This window comes from Podarcis erhardii (assembly GCF_964252035.2).
Source record: "Podarcis erhardii genome assembly, chromosome: 12".
Taxonomy (NCBI): Eukaryota; Metazoa; Chordata; class Lepidosauria; order Squamata; family Lacertidae; genus Podarcis; species Podarcis erhardii.
In genome coordinates, this window is record NC_138513.1 from 27,397,066 (window position 1) to 27,421,875 (window position 24,810).

The window sequence follows — 24,810 nt, forward strand, 5'->3', positions numbered from 1 at the left end:
CTATGTAGCCCCGGTGGCAATTGTTCTGCATCCTTAGTCCTTGCACCCTTTCCATTGAAGTTCAATTAATTACCTCCTCTAAATAAGTACAGCTTTATTCATGATCTTCTTCATCTTTAATGACCAAAATGTACATATTTCAGAGAATTACTGGTCAATAATGAATTTAAGCCACATTTTCAGGAAGCAAGATATGGGACACTTTTCTTCTATCATCATCATCATTGTTTTTTATTTGTATGCCGCCTTTCCATAGTTAAAACAGGCGGCTTACAGCATGACAAGATTTACATAATTACCAACATAACAAAAGTCATAAACAATAAACAGAGCACATCAGAAGGTACACAACAAAACGGAAAACAATTTCCACATAAATCATAAAATCTAAAACTAAAAAAATACAGCATTAAAATCAATAACAATTTAAAATGACATGGATAAAAAATAAAAACAATTTTAAATTTTTTAAAAACAATTTTTAAAAAGGATCCACTGATCAGTGATACTGGCCTACTGTACTTACTGTTATTATTGTTGTTGTTGTTGTTGTTATTTTGGGCAACATTTAGCTGTTGCGAATTGCCGAGTAGTTGTTGTTTTCTGCTTGTTCAGATTTTCAGTGGGAAATTCTGATTTTATTTTGGGTTTTGTTTTATTTATTTTTCTTCAAGCTCTTGAGCTGTGAAAGGATTGCATAATATGTTTAAAATGTTTTAAATATCTTTTGCAGAGGCCGAATTGTGCTGGGTTATACTGAAGCAGAACTCTGCATGAGAGGAACAGGATACCAGTTTATCCATGCAGCTGATATGCTTTATTGTGCTGAGAATCATGTCCGAAGTGAGTGCCCTCCTCTCCTGAGCCATGAAGCAGAACAAAGTGTGCCAAAATAAATTCAGAAATGTATCCAAAATTAACCTTATTGTTTTTCTAATAAGGGCTTTTTTCTAGACATGTTCTTCGACCAAACATGTGAGCTTACGTTGGAAGAAGCAGTGTTTAATTTTCCCATGTGGATTCCTTTAGCTTCATTCTCCATGTTCCTGTCACATCCTGCTCTTTGCACTTCCTCTTCTCTGCCTCTCTTGCTGCCAGTTCAGCAGTTTTCTCAGGCAGATGGAAAAAATCTCTTCAAAGTAGTCAAAGTCTAAATTTAGAACATTTTCTGACCTTGATGTATTTGAAACCCTTTGTCACAAATTTTGACCATCTCTATAGCTTCTGCTGAAGGGGTGTACTCTGTCTTTGTCCTATACAGCATTTTATTTGAGTGTATTGAATGTAATTTGCCTTACATTCTCCTTTCCTTGCTGAAAGCTTTTTTTAAACTACAGTTTCCATTAATATGGGAAATAACTTTGTTTTCTAAAACCAGTTAAAATATTCCATATTTTTATCCTGTTTAGAGACACCCCTTCCCCCCAAAATACTGAAAAGTTTTAAATTAAGTTGCAGTTGAAACCTCTTGGGTTCCATAGCTGTTATTTCTGTTTAGCTATGAAATATTGGCCATATTTGTACATAATACCGACCCATGGTTTAGCATGTTATGTACAATTTGCAATGAACTTGGGCTTGCATACTTTCTTTTACTTCTCCTATACAGCTCGGAAGATAATTTTGGAAGCTTTTATTGACAGATTTAGTTAACCGGAATTTAACACTGACTATGGTCAGTTTAAATCAAGCCAAATTCAAAACATAGTTTTCTGAAGCCAAATTGTTTAAACTAACCACAGTTTGTATTTACCACAATTTCATGACTGTACAGTGCAGGGAAATGTGATTTGCTAGAAGCAGAATGAAAAGTTTCAAAAGTTATTCCAGCTATACAAGAGAAGTTCTATGTCCAGCACACAATCCTGAGACTTAATTATGCTTGTGCATTCTCAGCAAACCATGTTTTAGCCTGGCATGCAAATGCAGTCATTGTGTTGTTGAGAATAGAATACAGAACAGTAGGTTGGATTCAAACTTCGTCATATCTAGAGTAAACCACTGAAATCAATGGGACGTGAGTCAGTCATAAGCAAAGGCCCATTTAAGTGGATATGCATTTGATCCTGAAAATTAGCTGGACTTAACCTTTTAAGTAGTTTTGATTTGATTAGTTTGTAAGTTCTATGTAAATAGGAATGCCAAACTTTTTATTGGGCATCATTAAAGATGCTTCTCTCTTTTTTCCTGCTCAATTTTTTTAGTGATGAAGACAGGAGAGAGTGGTATGACTGTGTTTCGACTTCTTACCAAAGAAAATCGATGGGCCTGGGTTCAAGCAAACGCACGCCTGGTTTACAAAAATGGGAGACCAGATTATATTATCGCTACACAGAGACCTCTTACGTAAGTAGCCACTGACTTATAGAGACACTGCAGTTGGGATGATCTAAGGATATCTTATTCAAAACAGAGATATATAACAAAAAAAAGTTTTTCCTATGGGGAGAATTCTAGCCCTGTACTTCCTATCCTCGCACTAAAAGCATTATCTTCCTATGGAGCAAGTGCAGGCAAAATGCTGGTTCTGTGGTTAGTTATGAGAATCTTGACAATGCCTGCTTCCCCCTTAACCACAGTTAATCAGCGCTTCCTTTACCTGGGATCTGAAACAATGCCTTGCTTGGTTTAGGGACTTGCTTAATGTTGTTTTGTTCTTCTTTTCTCTGTGGGTAGTTTGGCCCTTTTTACAGGGCAATATGTATTTAAAACAATTATATTAAACTTTTTTAATTGTTGTGGTGTTGCTGTATGAGTTACTAGTAACCTTCAAAATGTGATACAGTGGGTTAATAATCTTATAGACTGAAACCTAAAACAAGTACATGGTAGAGGCTTGCATTAGCCCAGTGTGAAATTATTTGCTTTTATTGTCTCCGAAGAATAACTACAGTATCACAAGCTGCTTTTAACTCTACTCAGTTTGAAAAAGCTATTTCCCATACAGCAAGGGGAACTGTTATTAATCAGAAAGGTTTGATGCCCCCTGAGGTGCATAGAACTATCTTCAGTTTTTTGGATCTTCGCCTAAATACAGAAAAGTAAATATTCTGTAACATGTTTCTGTGAATGACAAAATCATTTAAAATACTTGTGTGTCCTTTTAGTTGTTGTTCTTGATTATTAACGCTATGCAGAATATTCATCATATTATTGAATGTTGTTTATAGATACAGGATTGATAGAATTTCTAGTGTCCATTAGCAAATAGTTTCGATATAAAAATTGAACTTAATGACTAGGATGCAGAGTGTCCAGTCATCTCTCCCCACCCTTCCCTCTGCTTTCAAAAACATTTTGCCATGTGGAATTGGCAGAAGCTAGGGGTGTCTTTCAAAAACATGTTCAAACTTCCTGTAGGCATAAGGAAGCTGTCATGTGGTCCTTTGGATCTAGGTCAATATGTAAATTATGTTTCTTGTCTCCCAGCCTACCATTAGTGTCTGCTTCTTATATAGGTGCACAGTTTTAGTGCTGTGCCTTTCCCCCAGTTATAATTGCTTTCTGTATCTGTTCAGGTACTGGGAGAGTCTGTTGTAGCACTAAAGTAAAATACAGTGGATGCTTGGGTTGCGAACGTGATCCATGCGGGATGCACGTTCACAACCCACAGCATTCGCAACCTGCGCACACGCGGGTTGCAATTTGGTGCTTCTGCGCATGTGCAAAGCGTGATTTAGCGTTTCTGCACGTGCGCAACTGCCAAAACCCGGAAGTAACCCGTTCCGGTACTTCCGGGTTTCAGCGGTCCATAACCCCAAAAAAAGGTAACTTGACACGTCTGTAACCCATATGACTGTATGGTTTTCCTTTCTTTCTTACAGTTACTGCTATTAACTTGCTATTCTTGTTCTTTTGCAATTCAGAGATGAAGAAGGGGCAGAGCATTTACGGAAGCGGAACATGAAGCTGCCCTTCGTGTTCGCGACAGGTGAGGCTGTGCTCTATGAAGTGATGTTTCAGCCGCCTGGCTTAATGGATTCTTCTCAGGCAAAGGTTAAAAGCAGCATTGGGAAAGGAGCTTCTTCTAAGGCTACACTGCACAAAGAATCTGTTGATCCCAATTCACTTCTGGGTGCAATGTTGCAGCAAGATGAATCTGTGTATCTCTGCCCACCTGCTCCAAATAAAATTTCCTTTGAGAGGAACCTTTTTGCGGACACCTTTGATGAACTTGGTAGCATGATGGCCTGCGATTGGCAGGATAATGTTTTACCAGTGAGGAATAACAGCATCCTGAAACAGGAGCAGGCTGAGTGCCCCCAGGAAAGCAACTTGATGCTTCCTGAAGACAGCGTGGGACTTTTCCAGGATAACAAAAACAGTGAACTGTACAACATCATGAAAACTCTGGGTGTTGACTTTGAAGATATAAAATGTTTTCAGCAGGATGAAGAGTTTTTTAAAAACGAACTTTCTGGGGCAGATGATATTAGAGACATAGATATAACTGATGAAATCTTGACCTATGTTCAGGAGTCTTTAAACAAGTCTGACCTCTTGTATTCGGGTTGCCAGCAGCAACAGCAGCCCATGGTTCAGAACTCTACTTGTTTAATGCAGCAGCAACTGGAGCAGCAGCAGAAGCAACCAGGGGTGGAGCAGCAGCAGCAGCTGTGTCAGAAGATGAAGCACATGCAGGTCAATGGGATGCTCGCAAACTGGAACTCTGTCAGCAGCATGCCCCTTAACCCTTCACAGCAACAGACACAGCTGTATGCCTTTTCTGGCATGCAGGAAGTAAATCAGGAGTTCCCTTACAAATCTGAAGTCAACACAGCAACATACGCATGTAGGCAGGAGTTCATTCCCTACAAGCAGCCAACCAGCATGGTGTCACAGCTTTCAGATTTTACACAGATAGACTTCCCAGTAGGAAGCTTTGACAGATCATCCTATTCTGGGTCTTCTGGTCTGGAGGATTTTCTCAGTTGTTTGCAGCAGGTTCCAGAAAGCCAGCCTTGTGGAGTAAACTCTCAGCAAGTTATAGTAACTCCACAGACGTGCTATGCAGGTGCTGTGTCAATGTATCAGTGTGTATCTGAAACTCAACCAAACAGCACAGAACAAATGCAGTATAATCCTGTGGTATCTGGACAGCAAGCATTGCTAAGCAAGGTATGGCATTTCTGAAATTATTTGTTTGGCTTTTTTTAACTTGGAAATGTGCTATGTCAGTGTTCTGAGAGTTGCTCTCTAGCTAACAATTTTAAATATACAAATTCATTGTACAAATGAACTGTTACCATCTGATTGGTTTGCATCTTAATTTGTGCATGGAGTTTTATTTAGTGGGCCATCCTAAAGAGACCTAAGGACTTAGCTGGGTAGCGTAAATTTTCTGGTACCCCTCCAATAGAATCCTTTTCTTCTGCTGGCTCATTATTGCTTACCAATTATTTAAACTGTAACTATGAAGAAAAAAGGATCAGTTATGTCAAATGGTGAATTATTTGCTTCATTAGGGTCAGGAAACTTAATTTTGCTACATTACTGTAGGTAATTTAAGATATTTAAAGTAGTGATTAATGCACTTTTGCATGGGAAAGAAATAGATTTAAACAATATCTACATAATTTGAGTGTGTTCACATGGTCAGCATCAAATGCTTTCAGATTATTTTTGGAGTCATAAGGAACAATTATTTAAGAACCGAAATAAGTGTAGAAGGACAATATTATCTTTAATGGCTTCACATTATTTGTGAATAAATTTTGGCTGGCATTCAGAAGTTTGTGGGATAGATAATATCTCCTTAGGACAGCATTAGGAGAAGAAAATTGATGTGGCTGATGATGGTTATTTGGTGTAGGTCAGGTCTAGTGATGACTCTTCCAACCCCAGCTGGCAGCTTCTCTTGGCAAACTCTCATATGGGCTGATCCGTAAGAGGATCTTGCCTTGGGACAAAAATTGGACTTTCTGATCTTTAAACCATTTTAGCCTCAGTTCTGTTAAATTTGTATACAACACACAGGAAGTGAAACCCCGTTGATATATCTTAACGATTACTTGCTGCTGCAGACCAGGATTTCTCAAACTTTCTACTCCCAGATTTTACTTGAGAGGGCTGAAAATTCATGAGAGCCAGAAAATGACAGAGCCAAAGGAAGTATCAATCACAAAATGATAGTAGACTGAGGTAGAGCTTGGCATAACTAGCTGGCAGTTACTGGTATTTTCTATTGACACCTACTTTCTCTTTGAAAATTGCTAATTTTTTTGCCACATAAATTTCCTTGTGGCAAGGAGGTCCATCATTCAGCTTTTCTCAACCTAAATATAGGCATTGGCTCTGGAGGTGTCGTGACTCAGCATCCCCATTTTAGGTAGAATTTGCTAAACCAGGGGCTCCTTGTGGAGAAAGTGTTTTGTTTTATATTTTCTCTCCCACTCTATGTGTCTCAAAAGTCATTCCTGTCATTTATTCTTGCCTTCTCCTTTTGCACTGAATTTGTCACCTCAAACCATGAAATAACCTTATCCCTACCCCGAAAAACCAATCTGCTGACTTCCTTCACATCTCTTCTCTTTTTATATGCCCTTCTCTTATAACAACTTCCACTCCCTTCTTCTCTGTTCCCTGATGTTGTTGATTTTATTTATATATATATTGCAGTTGTAGGCACTTTTCCTTTTCGTCTCCCTCCGACTCTCTTCTTTCTCTTACACTGCTACTCAGTCTCTCCATCATCTGTTTTCCATCTCTCTCTTTCTTTCCTCCCCTCCAACTTTGCATGATACAACCTTGCTCTCAGAATCACCACATGTTCCTATGTGCCTTGCTTGGAAGATGCTGCTGCGCTTGCATTGGTCAGTCCAATAGGCTACAGTATGTCCAAGCACTGGATGCCCATCTAGTAGTAGACATGGGCCCACTGATGGCCCCAGACCCTCCGCTGGCGAAGTACTGCTGTAGATGCATGAAAAAAAATCAAAACACTACAAGATATTAGAAGCTGACCACGGCTTAAAGCTATGTTTTCAACTATTAGTACAGTGTTGCGTGGCTAGAACTGTAATCCTTCCATAGCTGTAATAGTTGACATTTTTCCATCATTGTTTGAAATGCAGCTGGGTCTGCCTTCAAGCTATTATATTTGACTCATTCAGTAGCTCTCTGACTCACCCAGCTTGAAGGTTTACTTTAGTATGCATTGAAACTTTTTTCTTTTTTTTTACTCCAGTAAGTTTGAATTCTGAGTCTGAGACCCTATAACAAAGCCCACAGCTAAATCTTCATCCACAGTAGTTTTCATTAGTTGGCAATTGTCCCCAAGTGTTATAGAACTATAATGTTCAAAACCAAAATAGACTTTTATGTGCCAGGCAACAAATGTAAAGAAACTTTCACACAAGCCCTTTGTTTGGTTTGCCATTCTCTTTGCTTAGCTTGGAGCATATATCCAAATTCCTAACTAGAGGTTTTCTAAAAGGACTCACATTCATCCTGTTAGGATTTTTTAAAAAGAGTTTATGTCTTCTTCAACTGCAGCCTTGGGATCTAGATCGATTTCTAAAATGTAGCATCCTTTGGTGTATAAAGTCCCTTGTGACAGTTCCCCCAAGACCATTTCACTGACCATACTCTCCATGTCTTGCGGCAAAAATATTCATCTTTAAAAATCACATTGAAAACATGTGCTGTTCGGAAGCTACAGTGAATTATTCTTGTTTACACAAACTTGGCATGTAATAAACATTATGGACTGCAAGTGTAATGGCCATGGATGTGAAATTCCCATAAGCTATAACAACAACAGCAACAACCAGAAGTTTCCTTCCCATTCCCTCACTACATGGGCCATAACTAATTTGTACCTAGGCAAGAGGAAGCGTTGGATAGTTGGGAAAACTGCAGGATAAGGAATGGCATGAGGCTACAGGGACCATCCCTGGCTATTAAACTAGATTATGCCAAATTTGCACATTGCTTTAATAAATATAACAGCAATCATACTGCTCTTATTCATTTCAGTAAACATGAATTGAACAAACTATTATTATTTTTTACAGTTCCAAGACTCAATAGATGCTTACAAATAATGACATATGAAATCTTATCAAATTTAAGCTTCTTTATTTGTGTAAAAAGGTAAAGGGACCCCTGACGATTAGGTCCAGTCGTGGCCAACTCTGGGGTTGCGGCGCTCATCTCACTTTATTGGCTGAGGGAGCCGGCATACAGCTTCCAGGTCATGTGGCCAGCATGACTAAGCCGCTTCTGGCGAACCAGAGCAGTGCATGGAAACGCTGTTTACCTTCCCGCCGGAGCGGTACCTATTTATCCACTTGCACTTTGACGTGCTTTCAAACTGCTAGGTTGGCAGGAGCAGGGACCAAGCAATGGGAGCTCACCCCGTTGGGGGATTCGAACCGCCGACCTTCTGATCGGCAAGTCCTAGCCTCTGTGGTTTAACCCACAGCACCACCCGTGTCCCTAATATCATCTCTCTTTTGATCCATTGAAATCAAAGAGGCTGACTTCCTCATACCTGGTGAAATTCAGTATAGTGTAAGTGGACTTTCTCTTTCCCGACTGGACTTTCACTTTACTTTCCTTCCCGCCCCCAGAGTTCCCTGAACCTCTCTCATCTCCCTCTGAATGTCTCTTAACCCTCTGAGGCAGATTTGGGAGGGGGCTGCAAATGGGAGGAGAGGCAGAAGAAGTCTTGCTGCACAAGCAAAAGTCCATTCCACTCATGCACAGACACCAGTGAACAATCACCCATCATGTTGATGAAAATATGGGGGGGGGGGGCTTAGAACTGTCAGGATTAAATAACATCTTTGTCAGGTGTTTGCTGCTCAAATTTAAGACCTTCAACGTGGGTTTCAAATAAAATTTTGATATTAAAGGGGGGAAAGGCACTGAAACATTTGTTTTAGAATGCTTGTGTGCATCAGAATATGTGCTTTTCTAAGAGCAGTCACCTGGAAAAAAATTGTTGATAACATTGCTTTTAGATTTGACTTGTATCAATTCAATATGTTACCAGTTAATTTTGTGAAACATTGCATTTCTGAAAAAGAAAACAACCCCAGCACGCAAGAGGAGGAAAGAAGCACATAAGGCTAAAGCTTGGTTCTCCTCTACTCTTGCATATAATGCCAAACCATGACATGATAAGTTGTGCATTCTATGAAACTCTTCATTAAAGCTTTGTGCTTGTAGGATTTAGATCTCTTGCTATAAAGGTCAATGACTTGGGGTAGAACATGCTCTGGCAGTTTGGAGTGTATGCTTGCACAGCCCTTGGCTGCACTTTCGTTGGCCTTAGTTGGTGCTATTGATCTTTTAGAAAACCTCCTCTGGGGCCATCCAAGTCCACTTTTTAAGAGAACATCACTAGCCTTTGCATACGCATCCACCATGCATCCCACAAAGAGACTTTTTGTTAATGCCTGTATTTATTATTATACATCCTCTCGGTGTAATTATTTGGATCATGTGATTATTCATGTCTCAACAAAAATTGCATTGTAGAATGTTGCATTTAATAGAACTGGATTGTCTTTATGATTTATAGCCATTTCTGAGGGTGCTGATGTGTAATTTTTTGATGCACTTTATACTCATTTTAAGAAGAATTCTCTTCAGGCTTTTTGGAGCATCTCCTTTTGGCCTGAAATGAACTTGAAAACACTCTTAAGAAGAAGAGTTCAGTGAAAGGAATGATTCAGACAAGAGCTAGTGGAACTTCCGTTATATAAACTAGAAAGATCTAAAGTTAGGGGTAGCCGGAAAACAGGCACCAAAATATTCTGACAGAAATATAAATTAAATTTTTGACCTGTTAAGGTGCTGAGATTTACTTGTGGTCAGATCAAGTGATACAAAATATGCTTTATCTTCCAAGTGCTGGATTTTGTTGTAATTTTTCTCTACAACTGACAAAAAGATTTCAGTCAAATGGCTCAGTATCCAAAAGTCTAAATAGGTTTCAGGAGGTTGGAGCAGTTCATAGTGGTGTATGTTTTAGGCTGCAGTCGTGTACACATTTATGTGGGAATAAGTCCCATTGAACTCATTGGAGATTATTTCTGAATAGACATGTATAGGATTGTACACTGCATATCTAAGTTCTAGTGTTAGAAATGTAGCTATTTGTATTTGATACTTGTGTATAATCTATTTGATAGAACACTTCTTCAATCAGAAGATGTTGCATATTCGGAAACCAGGCTAGATGTTTTACTTCTGTTTTTGTTGATGTTGCCTGTGTTAGAGCTTGAAACTAAAGCATTTGAAACAAAATGTGAAATTTAGATCTTTGATTCAAAGACTGAAATGTGATCTTTGCTGCCTGTGAAATAATGTTTTCATGGGTAGGTGGGCGACTAAAAATAGAGCAAAATCCAGAGTGCACTAAATAGCAGTGAATATCTGCTGCCACCAAATGCAAAATACTCTGAGGCTGTTTAGCTAAACATGTATCAAAAGATTCCGAATTCATAAATTTTATGAATTTTTAAAGAGCAAATTCATCACCATAATAACTTCTAATAATTTGGCATTGAAATGGAATACCCTAAAATTAGGTGGTATGTTCCACATACCTGGTAGACTGCCAAAGTATGCAGAATTATATTAGTTTGTACTTTTAAAAAGCAAATTATGAAACCTCCAATGAGCTTGCCCATTCTGTCAGCATCCAGCACCTATGGACTGTTGAGGGTATCCTCTTTAGGTGAGGTGGGGTGGAGGGTGAGGGGGATGAAACAGGCCTGCTTGAGCAGATATTAGGTAGATACTATGCTAGGAAGATAAAAAACCATAAGTTGTTTTTTAAACACACACACACCTGTATTATATGGAGAGACTTAGAAGAAGAAATGGGGGAAATGAAATCTTTTCTCTTCATTCAGCAGAAACCAATCTTTCCTGCTAGGCAAGAACCATTTCAGGAAGCTGGGAAAGAAAACAGTTGTCCTTTCCACTACCTGTTAAATGTGTCCCGTTAAGATTCTGTGTTATGTATTTTACAGGTGTTGGGATAAGTTGCATTTAGTTTTCATTGAAATAACTTTTCACATTGGCTCCCAAAGGACCCGAGTGCAACTAGCTTAGCTGGGATCAAATATTTTCTGCTTAAGCAGTGAAATTAGGATACTGCATGCAGGATCATTTTTTCTGTACCTGGATATAATTTAGCAGTGTTAAGAAGAAAGAAATTTATCTTTAATAAGACCTTGCCTTTTTTTTTCTAGTTCCAGAATAGTTTTAATGGAGAAAATATGAATGATGCATATCCACCGCAATTAGATGTTGTCAACACCCAGCCTGGAACACATCTTCAGCCTCTTCATCATCCAGCAGAATCCAGATCTTTCTCTGATTTGGCATCCAGTGGTTTTATGTAGTTCAAGAACAAAGTTATATAGAGAAAGAGATCAGGACTGGATTATTGAACAGAGATTGAAAATCATGTGTGGTTGCACTTAAAACGCATGCATATAGGATTTGTCATCCCAAACCTAATATTCATAGGTGGAAGTTGGAGCTGTAATTGTGGCCTAAAAGTGTTCACATGTAATTTTCAGTGAGTGTGAAAATATGCACTATTGCAATATTACTGCATCACATTGTAGAACATAAGATAAGGCAAATGGTTTTATGTTTAGCAGATAAAATGGGCACTTTCGACAATCTTATTTGGAATGGTATAAGACAGTTAATCTTAGATTATTTTAGGCCTTTTGAAAAGCCATGTTCTAAATAGAGGAGCAAGTGAAGCACTCAATTTTTTATGTCTTTTCTTCAGTTAACTTTATTTAGTAGTTTTTCAGCTTATCCTTTTACTTTACATGTCAGGTTCTAGCACTTTAGTAGACGGTTTAATACAAGGGTTTGATACACAGTTTTAGGTTTTGTACAACCAAATCCGTTGCATTCCTCCTTTACAGTTAGCCTTAAGTGCCTCACAACTTTGCTACCTTATTTCAGAAAGGAGCTTGTTAGGAAAAAGGAGATTCACTGTAAGAACAAATCATATTTACTTTGTGACTATTTAGTGATTACTTTGGTTTGTTTTTAAAAAGCTAGAGACCTATAAGCAGTGTATTCCTTCTCTATTAAATGTATATTGTTTTTCTTTAGAATTTGATATTATTCTATATGTGCAGAGTTTTTACTTTGTTAAAAGACTGGGATTTTTGATTTTGTGTTTTGTTGCTTTTCTGCATTCTTCAGGTAGAACAGGGTAGAAACAGAAACCTTTTAGGAGAAAATTGTCTCCTCGGAATTAGCTCTGAATTTCAAATACTGAAAACATGTGCCTTATCTTGTGTTACAACACTTGTCAAATGGTCTCTTTTAAAAAAAAAGTACAAGGCTGCTCTATGCAAATACTTCCATTTAAAGTGGTTATTGAGATAGGTTAATTTTAAAAACCAGTGGAAAGCAATGTCTCAGTAGCAAATAGTACTAAAGTTTACTTTTGTAAAATAAAATTTCTACACTGAGGGTCAAATTTTGATTGGCTACTGTTTTTCAACCGTTCCAGTGGGGAGAGGGTCTGTTCATGTTAAATATCCCTGATGATTGCACTCTAAAAAGAAAAAGCTATCTTTCTATGTGTATGTGAATTCACTTTAAATTTTGTCTTTGTTCAAGAGATGAAAAAACTGAAAAATTATTTTAGTTCAAAATTAGAGAGAGATGATCCTTGTAACAAAAAAAAGAGAGAATATTTTAAGCTTTGTTTTTAAAAATGGAAAACATTGTATTGGATTTTTATCTGAGGATTTTTAGAACTGCATACACCAATGTTTGGTGTTTCCTAGTAGTTTAAATGGGGGAGGGGGGAGGGATGTGTACATGTTCAAACAAGTGAATATCCTTACATGCTGTTAATATGTAATAAGCACCATTTAATGATGTCTTTGTAAAATATCTTCCAAACAGTTAATTTTAAAGTGTTATTCCATATTATTAAAATGTCTATTGCATACATATGTATAATGTAAATGACAGTGTAGACTCTTCAAAAAAGAAAAAAATAATAAACCAACTCCCTCCAGGGTGGTGTTTAAATTTTTGATGAGAAAAGAGTTTCAGTTAAGTTTTTTTTATATATACGTTTATATAACAAGAAGGAATGTTTTAAGGGTAAGGTTGTATGGATAGCAGGAGGTGGCTACTCATTTTAATCACTTGAAAGTGGTGTTGTTGTTTTCATCTTAAATCTGAGTCATGGTAAAATTTTGCTTACACAAATCATGTAAATTTGTCCTAGAAAAGATGGCCAGGCAGTTTATAGACCTTCAAATTTAGGATCTAGTGCTGCTTTTAAAAAGGAAATACTGTTTGATACTATGTTTCAATAATCTCTATGAAGCTTGGGCTATAATGCCCTTTAAGCATTGAACTTTGCTTTGGCCATCACTAAATGCATTAGATTAGTAGCCATTGATTGCTTCTTATTACCTTCTTTCCAAACAATTGCTGTAATATTTTTCGTAACAGTATCTTCTTCTTCTTCTTCTTCTTCTTCTTCTTCTTCTTCTTCTTCTTCTTCTTCTTCTTCTTTTTCTTCCAAGAGTAATGTTGACAATCAGTAGCTGTACTGTAAAATGTGAAAGGTTCAAAGGGATAATGTGTTTTTTTAAAGAAAAAGACCAAAACAAAAACAAAAAACATTAAACTCCACAAAAAATTGAGACCTGCATATCATATCACTTCTGCTAAACCAAATATGATCCCGCCACTAAGTGCCAAGGCTGCAGTACAAACTGGTGTACTGCTTTATTGTAGCCTAGTTTAATTCTGTTACACGTAATATCAACTTGTTTTTCTGCATTAGCTGCATCTATATGTAACAAACCTGTGTATTGTTGGTGCACTGTTGATCTACACCAAACTGTTCTCAAAAGTGATGAATTGCTGACTTATTGCCCCACCAACCCCACACTTACCCTCCCACCTCCAAGCAAATTATTTCCTAGTTTTAATCAGTATTAGACTACCCATTTTTGTAGATTCTGTCTTGGCTTTTCCCCTTTCCGTCTGTCTCCCATCACCCTTTGTTATCTATGCTTTATGTCATGCAGTTAATTTCTTACGTGTTGGGGTATAATTTTATAGTGCTTTCAATGAGCTTCAGTCAAACTTGTAAAGCATAATATACAACAATAAAATATCACCTGACTAGAGCTAATACGTAATTTTTTCCACAGCACACCATACTTTATTCCTAGTTCTAGAAGATAATACAGACACTTGAAAGTATATTGTATAACTTTGTTCCCAGGACTGCTTGGGATGGACAACCATCTTTCATACACAAGATCCAACATTGCTAGACCTCCCTCACTCTAACCATCTGTTGCATACTCCCTCAGGTGTCTGTCTCTGGCAAAGGTACCAGCTGAGTTCATGTTACTCCCCAGTAACAGAAAGAATTTCAAAATGCTTTTGGTGCCTTTAAACCCCTCCTTCAAGTGCCAAACAGAACAGAGTGGAAAGGATGATAAAATTCAAAACGAGGCCTCACCTAGTTCTTACTGCTACTTTTAAAACGAGGTGGATCTAGACCAGAGCTTTCCCAACTGTGTGTCACGGCATGTTAGTGCATCGGCTGCAGTGTGTAGGTGTGTTGCGTGAGCGCGCTCAGTGCTCCTCCCGGGGCTGGAAAGGCGTTAGTTTAACCTCCACTTTGCTAGTAAAACTGAATTACTGTGTCGCAAAATGATGCATGTCTAAAAAGTGTGTCACCAACATGAAAAGTTTAGAAAGCTCTGATCTAGACTTGTTATGCTTAGGAGAAACCCATTAAAGCTAGTGGGACTTCAGTGGTAACTATATTTTAAGTTCCATTGTTGTATTGGGTCTCCTCTAAGCATAATTAAGGTCCAGATCTAAGGCCTGCGTGTGACGAGGGAGGAAGTAAAGGGGGGGCATTTTTTTTAAATGTAGGATTTGTTCTGACACTGATCCCCCAGTTAGAATTTCCAAATGCTAGACCTGACCTTGGATAATATTAGACAATATTTTTTATTCACATGCATAGAAGCATGTTTTTGTACAAGGCTAGTACTCCCTTCCTTTGTACCACTTCAGCACTATGACAGTGGTATGTAATTCTGCTCACATTATTAGGACCGTACAGAAGAGCGGACTGGCACAAGGTTGATGCTACACAACTCTGCATGGGAACCTTTTGACTGCAACTATAATATTTTGTTCTTTTGGTTGTGGGATTTCAGAGAAATTGTCTTCAAAACACTGACAACTCCATAAAGGATAACTTTTAGCTGGGTTTAGAGCTGACATCAAAGTCCAACATACTGCTTTCTTCTGAAACTCTACCCTTATGTACTTTAACGTAGAATGGTTCACCTCTGTTGAGTGCTTTGTGAATGTGTGACACCGATTGGGATGCTGTTGTTCCAGCTGTTTTGGTACTCTTCACATTGAAGCCTCTAGATACAGCCGTTCTCAACCTGTGGGTCCCCAGTTGATGTTGGACAACAACTCCCATCATCCCTGAGCTCTGGCCTTGCTAACTAGGGGTGATGGGAGTTGTAGTTCAACAACATCTGGGGACCCACAGGTTGAGAAAGGCTGCTCTAGAACAAAAGCATTTTGTTGTACAGGCATACTGAAGTGAGCTTCGACTTTCCTTTAGTATATAAGACAGGAAAAATGAAAAGGTCACTTATAGCTCTCGACCACAGAATTTAACTCTACCCTTTAGACTTAAAAATCAGTTACCTTTAGCTGCCAGGACGAAATGCAGCATTTAACATTCTACTGGTACCAGTGGAAGACCTGCAGTGGTCCAGATGTGGCAGAACACCCATCCCAGCCAACATGGCCAGTGGTCAGGGATGGTGGGAGTCGTTATTTCCATTTAAGGACCACTTACTATCTTCAGCAACATCTGGAAGGCTGCAGGTTTCCCCCCTCTGTTGCTATGGAGTATGGTGGAAAACTAAATTTGGTTTCTATTCTTCAGTCTTGCATAAAATATCCTTGCAGACCCATTCCAGTAGACAGCCTCGTTGGAATTAGAAACCTGAAAACATGGTTTGTGTGCAAATACACATTGATCTGTTGCTGTTTGTTGTTTCAAGGGATATGTGAATACATGGTGCATTCAGTGGAGTGTCCCAGTTCCATGAGCTGTTTTTGCAGGCAGTCATCTGCATGCGCAAGGCAGCCATGCAGTATTTATGAAAGGCAGTTGCTTTCAGGTGTTAAAAGAAATCTGTCCAAGGAGTGTGCATACCAGAAAGGTTTGGTGTTCCATGGGAAAATAGCCCCTGAGTTTCCAATTAGCTGTATAAAAAGAGGTGTAAAAGAAAAAGGGTGTGAACTGTCACTCAGCTGCAAAATCTTTGGAATGTGGTGATGTGTGCATTTTTGTGCAGCTCGTTCATGTGTGCGTTTCTAGAATGTGTGTTCATTGTAAGCACATAGCAATTATTGCTCCCAGCTTCTTGTATTATAGCAAGAATGGAGAAGCCGTAGCCCTCTAGATGTGCTCCCAAGTCTCTTCAGCCGCAGTCAGCATGGCTTAACAGTAAGATAAGTTGTAACCCAACAAACATCTGGAAGGCCACAGATTCCCCTTCCCTGTGTGTATTTCAGAATAAATTCTCTTCTCTTCTGACATTGTGTGCTTTGTTTTCTTTGTGCTTTAATGGCCCAGTGCTTACTCACACTCAAAGCTAGATACTGTGTGCTGTGTAGGTTGAGCACTGTGGAATCAAAGTTCCTCCAGTCACCTCATTTCAGAGTGTTGCAGGTGAACAGTATTTTCAGTCTGAAGTGATGGCACTCACAGTTTCATTTATTTGTACTTGCGCTCCCGTTTACTGACCGTGCTTCTTGTGCTACCTCAGGGGCCAAGTCCAGTGCTATGATTCAGAACCACACCCCTTGAATGCTCAAAAGCATTTGGGGCAAGTACCAATTGAACGCAGCGACTGGGTGAAATCTCCTTATCTCAGATGCAATTTAAAAGTGTCAGGCAGCAGAGCATGAACAATACAGAATGTTAGCTACAAAAATATAAGTTCCTTGTCTCTGCCTTTTCCCTAGTGGGCATTTTTTAGGAAAAGCTCTGGAATTCTTTCTAAAGTGGTTGTGTGTGTGGATATAGTTTATTTTCCCTCTGGCTTTCTGTCCTTTCATCTAGTTGTACTTTCATTACTTTGGTTCCTTGCCCTAGAGGCCCAATCACAATGCATTTAGCTCAATCTTCAGTTTTTTAAAAAATAAAACAGCAAGCAAAACAAAACCTGGCTGTCAAAAGGTGGCAGGTGAGTTTAGAAATGGCCTACCTAGAGAAATTCTTTAAAGAAAACATACTTTCCCCTTCACTGTGGGCAGCTTCTCTCCCCCACCCCCACCTCTTGTTTTAGTACTAGGCCAAGCCCTTTTTCTGGTACCCCGGGGGGGGGGGAATCTGTCTATAGCACTCTATTTCACCCTTCTTTCCTACTGACTCATGTCCATGGTGAAGTACTTAAGATGCTTTGAAACTGAAGGCAATTGACATCCTCCTAAGATGCTATTAAGCAAAAGATATGGGCTGCGTAAAAACTTATTTGGTCCATTTTTTAAAAAACCTACATCTTGTCTAGGTCTTTAAGCTCTTTCATTTTGACTGTACCTTTAAAGCACCCTCACTTTCTGCCCCAGCAATGGAGAACCACGGGGTGTTTCCTTACATCTATTTCTGATTATGTAAAATAAGCCTGTATATTCAACACTGTGGCAAAGAAAGCAGGTTGTGGGGGAGAGAACTCTGTTTGGCTCTTCCGAAAAGTTCTCATAATAAAGTTCTATAAATACCCTTTGTGATTGCTGACTAATAAAAGAATGGAAAGAATACAAGAACGAAACCCACAGGGCATCGAAGAAAACTTGGAAGCGGCCCCACCCACCACTAAAGAGATGGAAAGCTCCTCTGTACATTTTGTGGCCCGGTGTTCCATCATCCTTCCTTGTACACAATACCAAATCAGAAGTGAGACATAAAAAGAGAGAGAACTGGAAAGCAAGTGATAAAATTGCTATCAACTGCTACATAGATCAAGGTGAATTTAACATTAATTGAATTCATTTCCTTTGTTTGCTGAACACTTCACAATGGACAAGCAAACACAAGCACACTTATATACAACATTTGCTCTTATCTGCCTCTTTTAGATATATTTCATTGCCTCACCTGCCTGAGGGCCCTTTAATGCAGACTGCAGTTCCATATCTATTTCCACTTACCTGTGGGTAAGGTGCACTGGAAATAGTTCTAAGCAGGCATGCATAAGATTGCATCAAGAAGCAGGATGCATTTATTGTCTTTTATTCCTGAGACCTTATCCCTTAAGGCAGAAAGAGGGAAGCAGTGGTTCTCCAGGTATTGTTACACTCCAGTTCCCATCAGTTGGTGCCAGCACAGCCAATGGTCACAGATGATGGCAGTTGTAGTCTTACACCTTTCTCATCCCTTCTGTAGGGATAGATTGCAAATCTCAAATAATGATGTGAAAAATAGTAGCTACTTTAAACGGATGCAGGCAGTGACAAAAGGACCTGCTCCTGTTTATTTTAGTGCTCCTGCAGTCTTTGGATGTAATAATAATTTAAAAAGAGGACCAGTTCACACCTGTGTCCCTTGATCACTGTTGCAGCTGGTTTGTGGATTTTATGTTTGAATGAGCCCTCTCCAATCCAACATCACAAGATTTCCATGTTGCAGGATGTCATTTCAAATGCAATCATTGTCAGTGCCATCTGTTGGCACATTCAACAGCAAGTCATTTAAATTATGGGAGCTTGAGTGATGTACACGTTCTGTATTGTTTGAGCACAGTAGAGTCACCCTACTTCTATCAGAGTTTTTTTCTTCTAAAAGAGGTCCCTTCCTGCTACAAATGCCTCCATTGGAGACAAAGTGAGCATCTGTTAGGTTTTACATGGCTATGATGCATCTCTTTCAGCAGGTGAGAAAAGTAAAAAGATACCTTCATGCTAGTGCACTTTTTTCTTCATCAGTTATGCTCCAAAAATGTGGCTTCTTGCTATCTGTAGTTACAGCTGGATTGCCCTGTGCCTCCCATTCTCAGAAATTTTATTTCACAGGAACAGCTCTCATCAAACTTCTTGGGTTGGTTTACTGGAAACCGGGCTTCAGAACTAAATCAACGGCAATGGATAATGTGAACTTTCCCCAAAACAAACAATTCCATGAGGCTCCACTTTACACTGAAGCTGCAAACCCTATATATATAGGGTACACTGTAAAAACAAAAGCCCTCAGTTGTTCTTGGAACATGTACAGATAGGTAGCCGTGTTGGTCTGCCATGGTCAAAACAAAATAAAAAAATTCCTTCCAGTAGCACCTTAAAGACCAACTGAGTTAGTTCTAGGTATGAGCTTTCGTGTGCATGTGTATCTGAAGAAGTGTGCATGCACACGAAAGCTCATACCTAGAACTAACTCAGTTGGTCTTTAAGGTGCTACTGGAAGGAATTTTTTTATTTTGTTTTGGAACATGTACTGTGAGATAATATGAAGCAGCTGTCCCCAACCCCACCCCAAAGTCTTTAAAGGTGTATCCTTAATACAGCATCAAACAAATGTTTTGGCAACATCCCACTTAAATAATTTCCCATACAAATTTAAGCTTTAACATACATGAAGCTTATACCATCAGGGGCCATTGTGCCATTTATGACTATTCCAGAATGCATGCATAGCTACAGTAATGCATAGCTATTCAGTATCATATTTCCCCTAAAGAAATTCCTACTCCAGGAATAGCCAACACAGTATTTGTCATGCATTCTAACTCCAACAGCCCCAACTGTAAAGGATGGTGGGCATTTCCATCCCAAAATATCACCCCCTCCCTCTGCCCCTTATGAAATGCTCTCCCTTAAGAAGCTCACCAAATGTCTGCATAAACATCAGTTTTCAGGCCAGCTGAAGACCTTCCTTTTATTTCAGGACTGCAAATGGTTTTAGCACTTTTGTTGCTGTTCCCGATGGGTATTTTTTAGTCTGATCCATTTTAATGCTTATGCTGGTGGTTCTCATTATTGTGACAATTATTTTTCTAGCGGTTTAGCAGACACTGCAGTGGTGTTTCTCCCCCCTATTCCTTATATTTAATTGATTGCCATTGGAATGTACTGGTGTCAGAGGCTGGGCTGAGGAGGAATAGTGGGGGCCTTCTCCCAAACCTTCCCAAAAACAGGAGGACAGTATAGATTTAGATCAGTGGTTTGCAGAAGGGCATAGTTCAGAGGCTGCAGAGGGCAGAAGCTGGGAAATATTGGAAGAGGAACAGCAGGAAGAAGTAGAAACACCAGGGGAGAGACAGCTGACAGACTCAGTGTCCTTGGAAAGCATTCCTGGACACACACCCATTCTCCCAGGACCAGCATTGAGGGTAGTAGAACAGAGAGCTCAGAGAGCTCAGAGGCAAAGGCTCAGATTAGCAGATGCAGGACTGACATAGAATAGGGGAGACGAAGGTTGGGGTGGGACTTTACTTGGAGCAACACCATTTCTAGAGTGGGACTGCATTTCTTTGTCTCTGGCAAGAGAAGACAGGAGTGCCTGGTGTGCTCTGGTCCACGGGGTCACGAAGAGTCGGACACGACTGAACAACAACAAAATTGGTAAGAACTATTCTGGACCATAAAGAAGGCTGATCGCCAAAGAATTGATGCTTTTGAATTATGATGCTGGAGGACTCTTGAGAGTCCCATGGACTGCAAGAAGATCAAACCTATCCATTCTGAAGGAAATCAGCCCTGAGTGCTCACTGGAAGGACAGATCCTGAAGCTGATACTTTGGCCACCTCATGAGAAGAGAAGACTCCCTGGGAAAGCCCCTGATGTTGGGAAAGATTGAGGGCACAAGGAGAAGGGGACGACAGAGGACGAGATGGTTGGACCGTGTTCTCGAAGCTACCAGCATGAGTTTGCCCAAACTGCGGGAGGCAGTGGAAGACAGAAGTGCCTGGCGTGCTCTGGTCCATGGGGTCACAAAGAGTCGGACACGACTAAATGACTAAACAACAACAACATTCATTCTTTCTGCTTCTTTGCTGCCACCAGGGGAGGGATCTTATTCCTTGAAGCCTGACAACTGGCTTTTTTTTAAGTTAAACCAATTTGAGACTTGCTGTAAGGCAGGGTGGGGGGTGGGGAACTGAATTTCAAGGACTTCCTCTCTCCATATGAACTGGCCTGGAACCTGCAATCATAATCTGAGGCCCTTCTTCATGTGCCTCCTCCATGAGAGGTCTGGAGAGTGGCAACACAAGAACGGGTGTTTTCTGTGGTAAATTCAATGGGGCCTACTCCCAGAGATAGGATTACAGCCTTGGTAATCTTATGGCTGAGTGAGAATTCAAACGTAAATCTTCCTAGTCCTAACCCAATGCCTCTAACCACTACACCACATTAATTCTCATCCTTCCTTTGTATGACAGGCTATGCTGAAGCAAAACAGATCACATTTAATGAAAAGATTTACATGTGGCCTTAATTTATTTATTTTTACTTGGGGGAGGGGATTGTTCAGAAGTGTTTAAGTACTAAGCATATGTGCTTCCATGTCCAAAGGATGTTGTTTCAGTGAACTATATGTGAATAAAGAGAGCTCTAAATGGAACCATTTTCGAAACCGAGCGATAGAAACTGTCATCATATTCAAACTGTAATAAAGTGACCCTAATGGGTATGTGGTTCACTAGTTATAAGATTGTTTGCTATAGTTATTCGTAATGTATAGAATCAAAGGATCATTATTTTCAACTGTCTCTCTCCATTAAAATTCCAGCAAGTTATGTTTATCCATGCAACAGAGGCTGTTTCTTATTTCTTTTAAAGACCTTGTTGCGAGAGCACTTGAGAAAGAGAGAAGTGAGACTAGGAATTCTAGGATGAATTTTTGATTTGCCCCAAATAAATCAGTTTAACCCTCCCCCAAAAAAATACTTCTCCAAAAAATACTTTGGAGACGTGTGAATTTTAAAGGAGAGTTGTGTTTTGGTTTGTGCATTGTTTCATGAAATAGTAATTTGCGAAACTACAAAAATTGCATTTCTTGAACCAATGGTGAACCTCAACATCACGACATTTGCACTTTCCCGAATTTTGCAGTGCACTGCTTCAACCAAAGAATGGCCACAAAAATGTATATATTAGGGGAAAGTGCTCACACAAATGCATGCATTAGTGGCAATAACATACATAAATGCATTCTGTCCAAGGGGAAATTGTTTGGAAAAAAGGCATACATGCTATGCAAAATTGCGTTTAAAATATGCAATACATGTGCCTAAGAACACATATCAATTTTCATACAGACTTTAAAACAGTTTTTCAAGAAACAAATGCAGAAATGGGGAGGACCAAGCTTAAAAATGAGAAACAGAGAGAAACAACTATGTGGATCCATTCATCCCTACTTACAAGCTTAACACATCATACTATTTTCTCCACTAACACAAAAGTATACTTACATGATAAGAAATGCCCATGAAATACCTGAGAGGAAATGTAGGATTTCTGCTTTGATTGTGCTGTGCTTTTAACAGAGATGCATGGACCCAGTAGGTTCAACTCGTTTCCCCTAACTCCCTGAAGATCTGTTTTAGATTCTGGAAGCTCCTATTCTGGTGGCAAGCATGTAGGAATCTAGTGGATTCCATAAGCCTCCAAGTCTTCAGCAATGCAATCTGTGCATGCCCAGAGGCATTTGGTGCCATGGTGGTGCTGCTGTGTTACTGGAGGCTTCCCAATACATTGTGGAATTTACCAGTTTCCAAGGAGTTCGAGCTTTGCTCCCTATGTTATATTTAGGCTCTCAAACTAGCAGCTCAAGAATAATTGCTGATGTGCTCTTATCAGAAGTTATTTTGAGAGAGGCCCAGAAACCATTTATTGGTTTTCTGTGCCTACAGTGTGGTTGAAATCAACTTAACTCTTCTCTGCAGGCCTAATGTAAAGCAGATGTGTGGGGTTTTTTTTTTTCCTCGCAAGGAATGAACACATTAAAATCCTCACTATAATGCAACATATATAGCACTGCTAGATTAATACTCTTGCCTGCCAGATTTGTAGCTTTGATTCTCCCTGATTTTGAGCGCTTAGTGGGATTTATTTCAGTGATTCTGCCCTTGGGCCAAAATGAATCAGCTTTTATCTGAGATGATCATATTTTGGCTAAGCCCTATAGCTTTTCTTTTAATAAACATGTAACCTTAGACTACCATTACACACACAGACAATGCAAACATAAGAAATCCAATGAATTCTCCCAAAACGCTGCAGCCAAAACAGAGCCCACGAAGCTCCTGATAGAATTTGTGCCCAGGGAGATGCAAATAAGCCTCTTCATTACTGTGCCATCTTGGTTTTCCCTGCTTCACTCGAAAGCTTGCTCTTCTCTGCATTTATGTTTTTTTGCAAATGTAGAACATCCATTAGTCACAGACAGCAAAAGAGCATACACTGAGACTGGGCATATATTACAGACTTGGAATTTCATTCAGAGTAGGCATTTTTAATATAACATTTTGGCATCAAAAAGCATTAGATTGTAAATCAATCATAGAGTTGGAGGGAGGGGCATGTGTAGGCAATCCAGCCCAAGCCCCCATTCAATTGAGGAATTCCAGAGCTTGAGCAGTCCTAAAAGATGAATAGCCAGTTCTTGAGAGAGAGCATCCACCATCCCTCTGGGTAATTGCTTCCATTGTCAAACTGCTCTTCCCATTAATACGTTTCTCCTCATGATAGCTCAGTAGAGCAGGAGACTCTTAAGTTGTGGGGTTGAGCCTCACATTGGGCAAAAGATTCCTGCATTGCAGGGAGTAGGATTAGAGGACCCTCGTGGTCTCTTCCAACTCTGCAATTCTATGTTCACCTGAAATCTATCCTCCTGTAACTTTGTGCCTATTGGATCTAGGCCTGCCTTTTAGCCACGAAGGTCTTAATTTACAGAAGCTAGAGCAATGGCAAAATGTTGTCCGTTCTTGTCTTGCTCATCTCCACAGGAAACTCAAGAAGAAAGTTCAGAAAGCTGAAGTCACCTATTGATTTTTGATAGCTGTGTATGGATTTGAGCACAAGTCTCCCTGAAGAAAGTCAAATGTCTTATTGACCATCGTCTCTCTCAAAGAATTACTAAGGAGAGCCATTTTTAAACGTTGTTGTTGTTCTTGTTATTTATTGAATTTATTATTCTGGTACAACTCAACAAAGCATTATATTACAGCAGACTAAGAGATCTACGCAAATAGTTTGGATTAGGTATCAGATTCTTAACAGGCCCAGCAAGAAGAACAAGTCTGGTTGAAGAATCAGCGTGGTTTCTGCAAAGGTAAGTCTGGTCTCACTAAATTTCAAGAATTCTTTGAGAGCGTTAGTAAGCATGTGATCCAGTGCTTGGAATTTTGGAAACACTTTGGATAACGTTTATCCCCAAAGACTCTCGAATAAACTTAAAAGTCACGGAACAAGATCTGCTCAAGATATTTTACTGCCAGAGGCAAAGGGACACCATGCTGCCTTTCCCGTTCTGTATATAAACAGTGGCCAGTTTGGCAGCGGATTTTTCTTTAACACTAGCAGTGAGACTGCATCCATAACCACTGTGCTCAAGGGCAGCTTAGGGCACTTAGGCAGACCATGTTGCTCATGCAGCCCTGCTCCATGTCAGCATTTGCCACCTCACTCTGCCTAATGATAGGGCAGGTGCCCTGCCCAATGACAGTCAAGGCCTATCCACATTGATGACTTTGCTAAGGGTGGCAATAGAGGGACTGCTGATGGCAATC

At 39.5% G+C, this 24,810-nt stretch overlaps 1 protein-coding gene across 1 annotated transcript in view; it reads left to right on the top strand.

The window, feature by feature from the left end:
- AHR (aryl hydrocarbon receptor) overlaps positions 1–14,153 on the top strand; it is a 48,119-nt gene extending 33,966 nt beyond the window's left edge. Inside the window, exons 8-11 of the mRNA XM_081834695.1 lie at positions 734–843; positions 2,205–2,346; positions 3,867–5,118; positions 11,211–14,153. Of these exons, the coding sequence (XP_081690821.1) occupies positions 734–843; positions 2,205–2,346; positions 3,867–5,118; positions 11,211–11,363 (1,657 nt within the window). The 3' untranslated portion in view covers positions 11,364–14,153. The remainder of the gene's footprint in view (positions 1–733; positions 844–2,204; positions 2,347–3,866; positions 5,119–11,210) is intronic.
- The last annotated feature ends 10,657 nt before the right edge of the window (positions 14,154–24,810 follow it).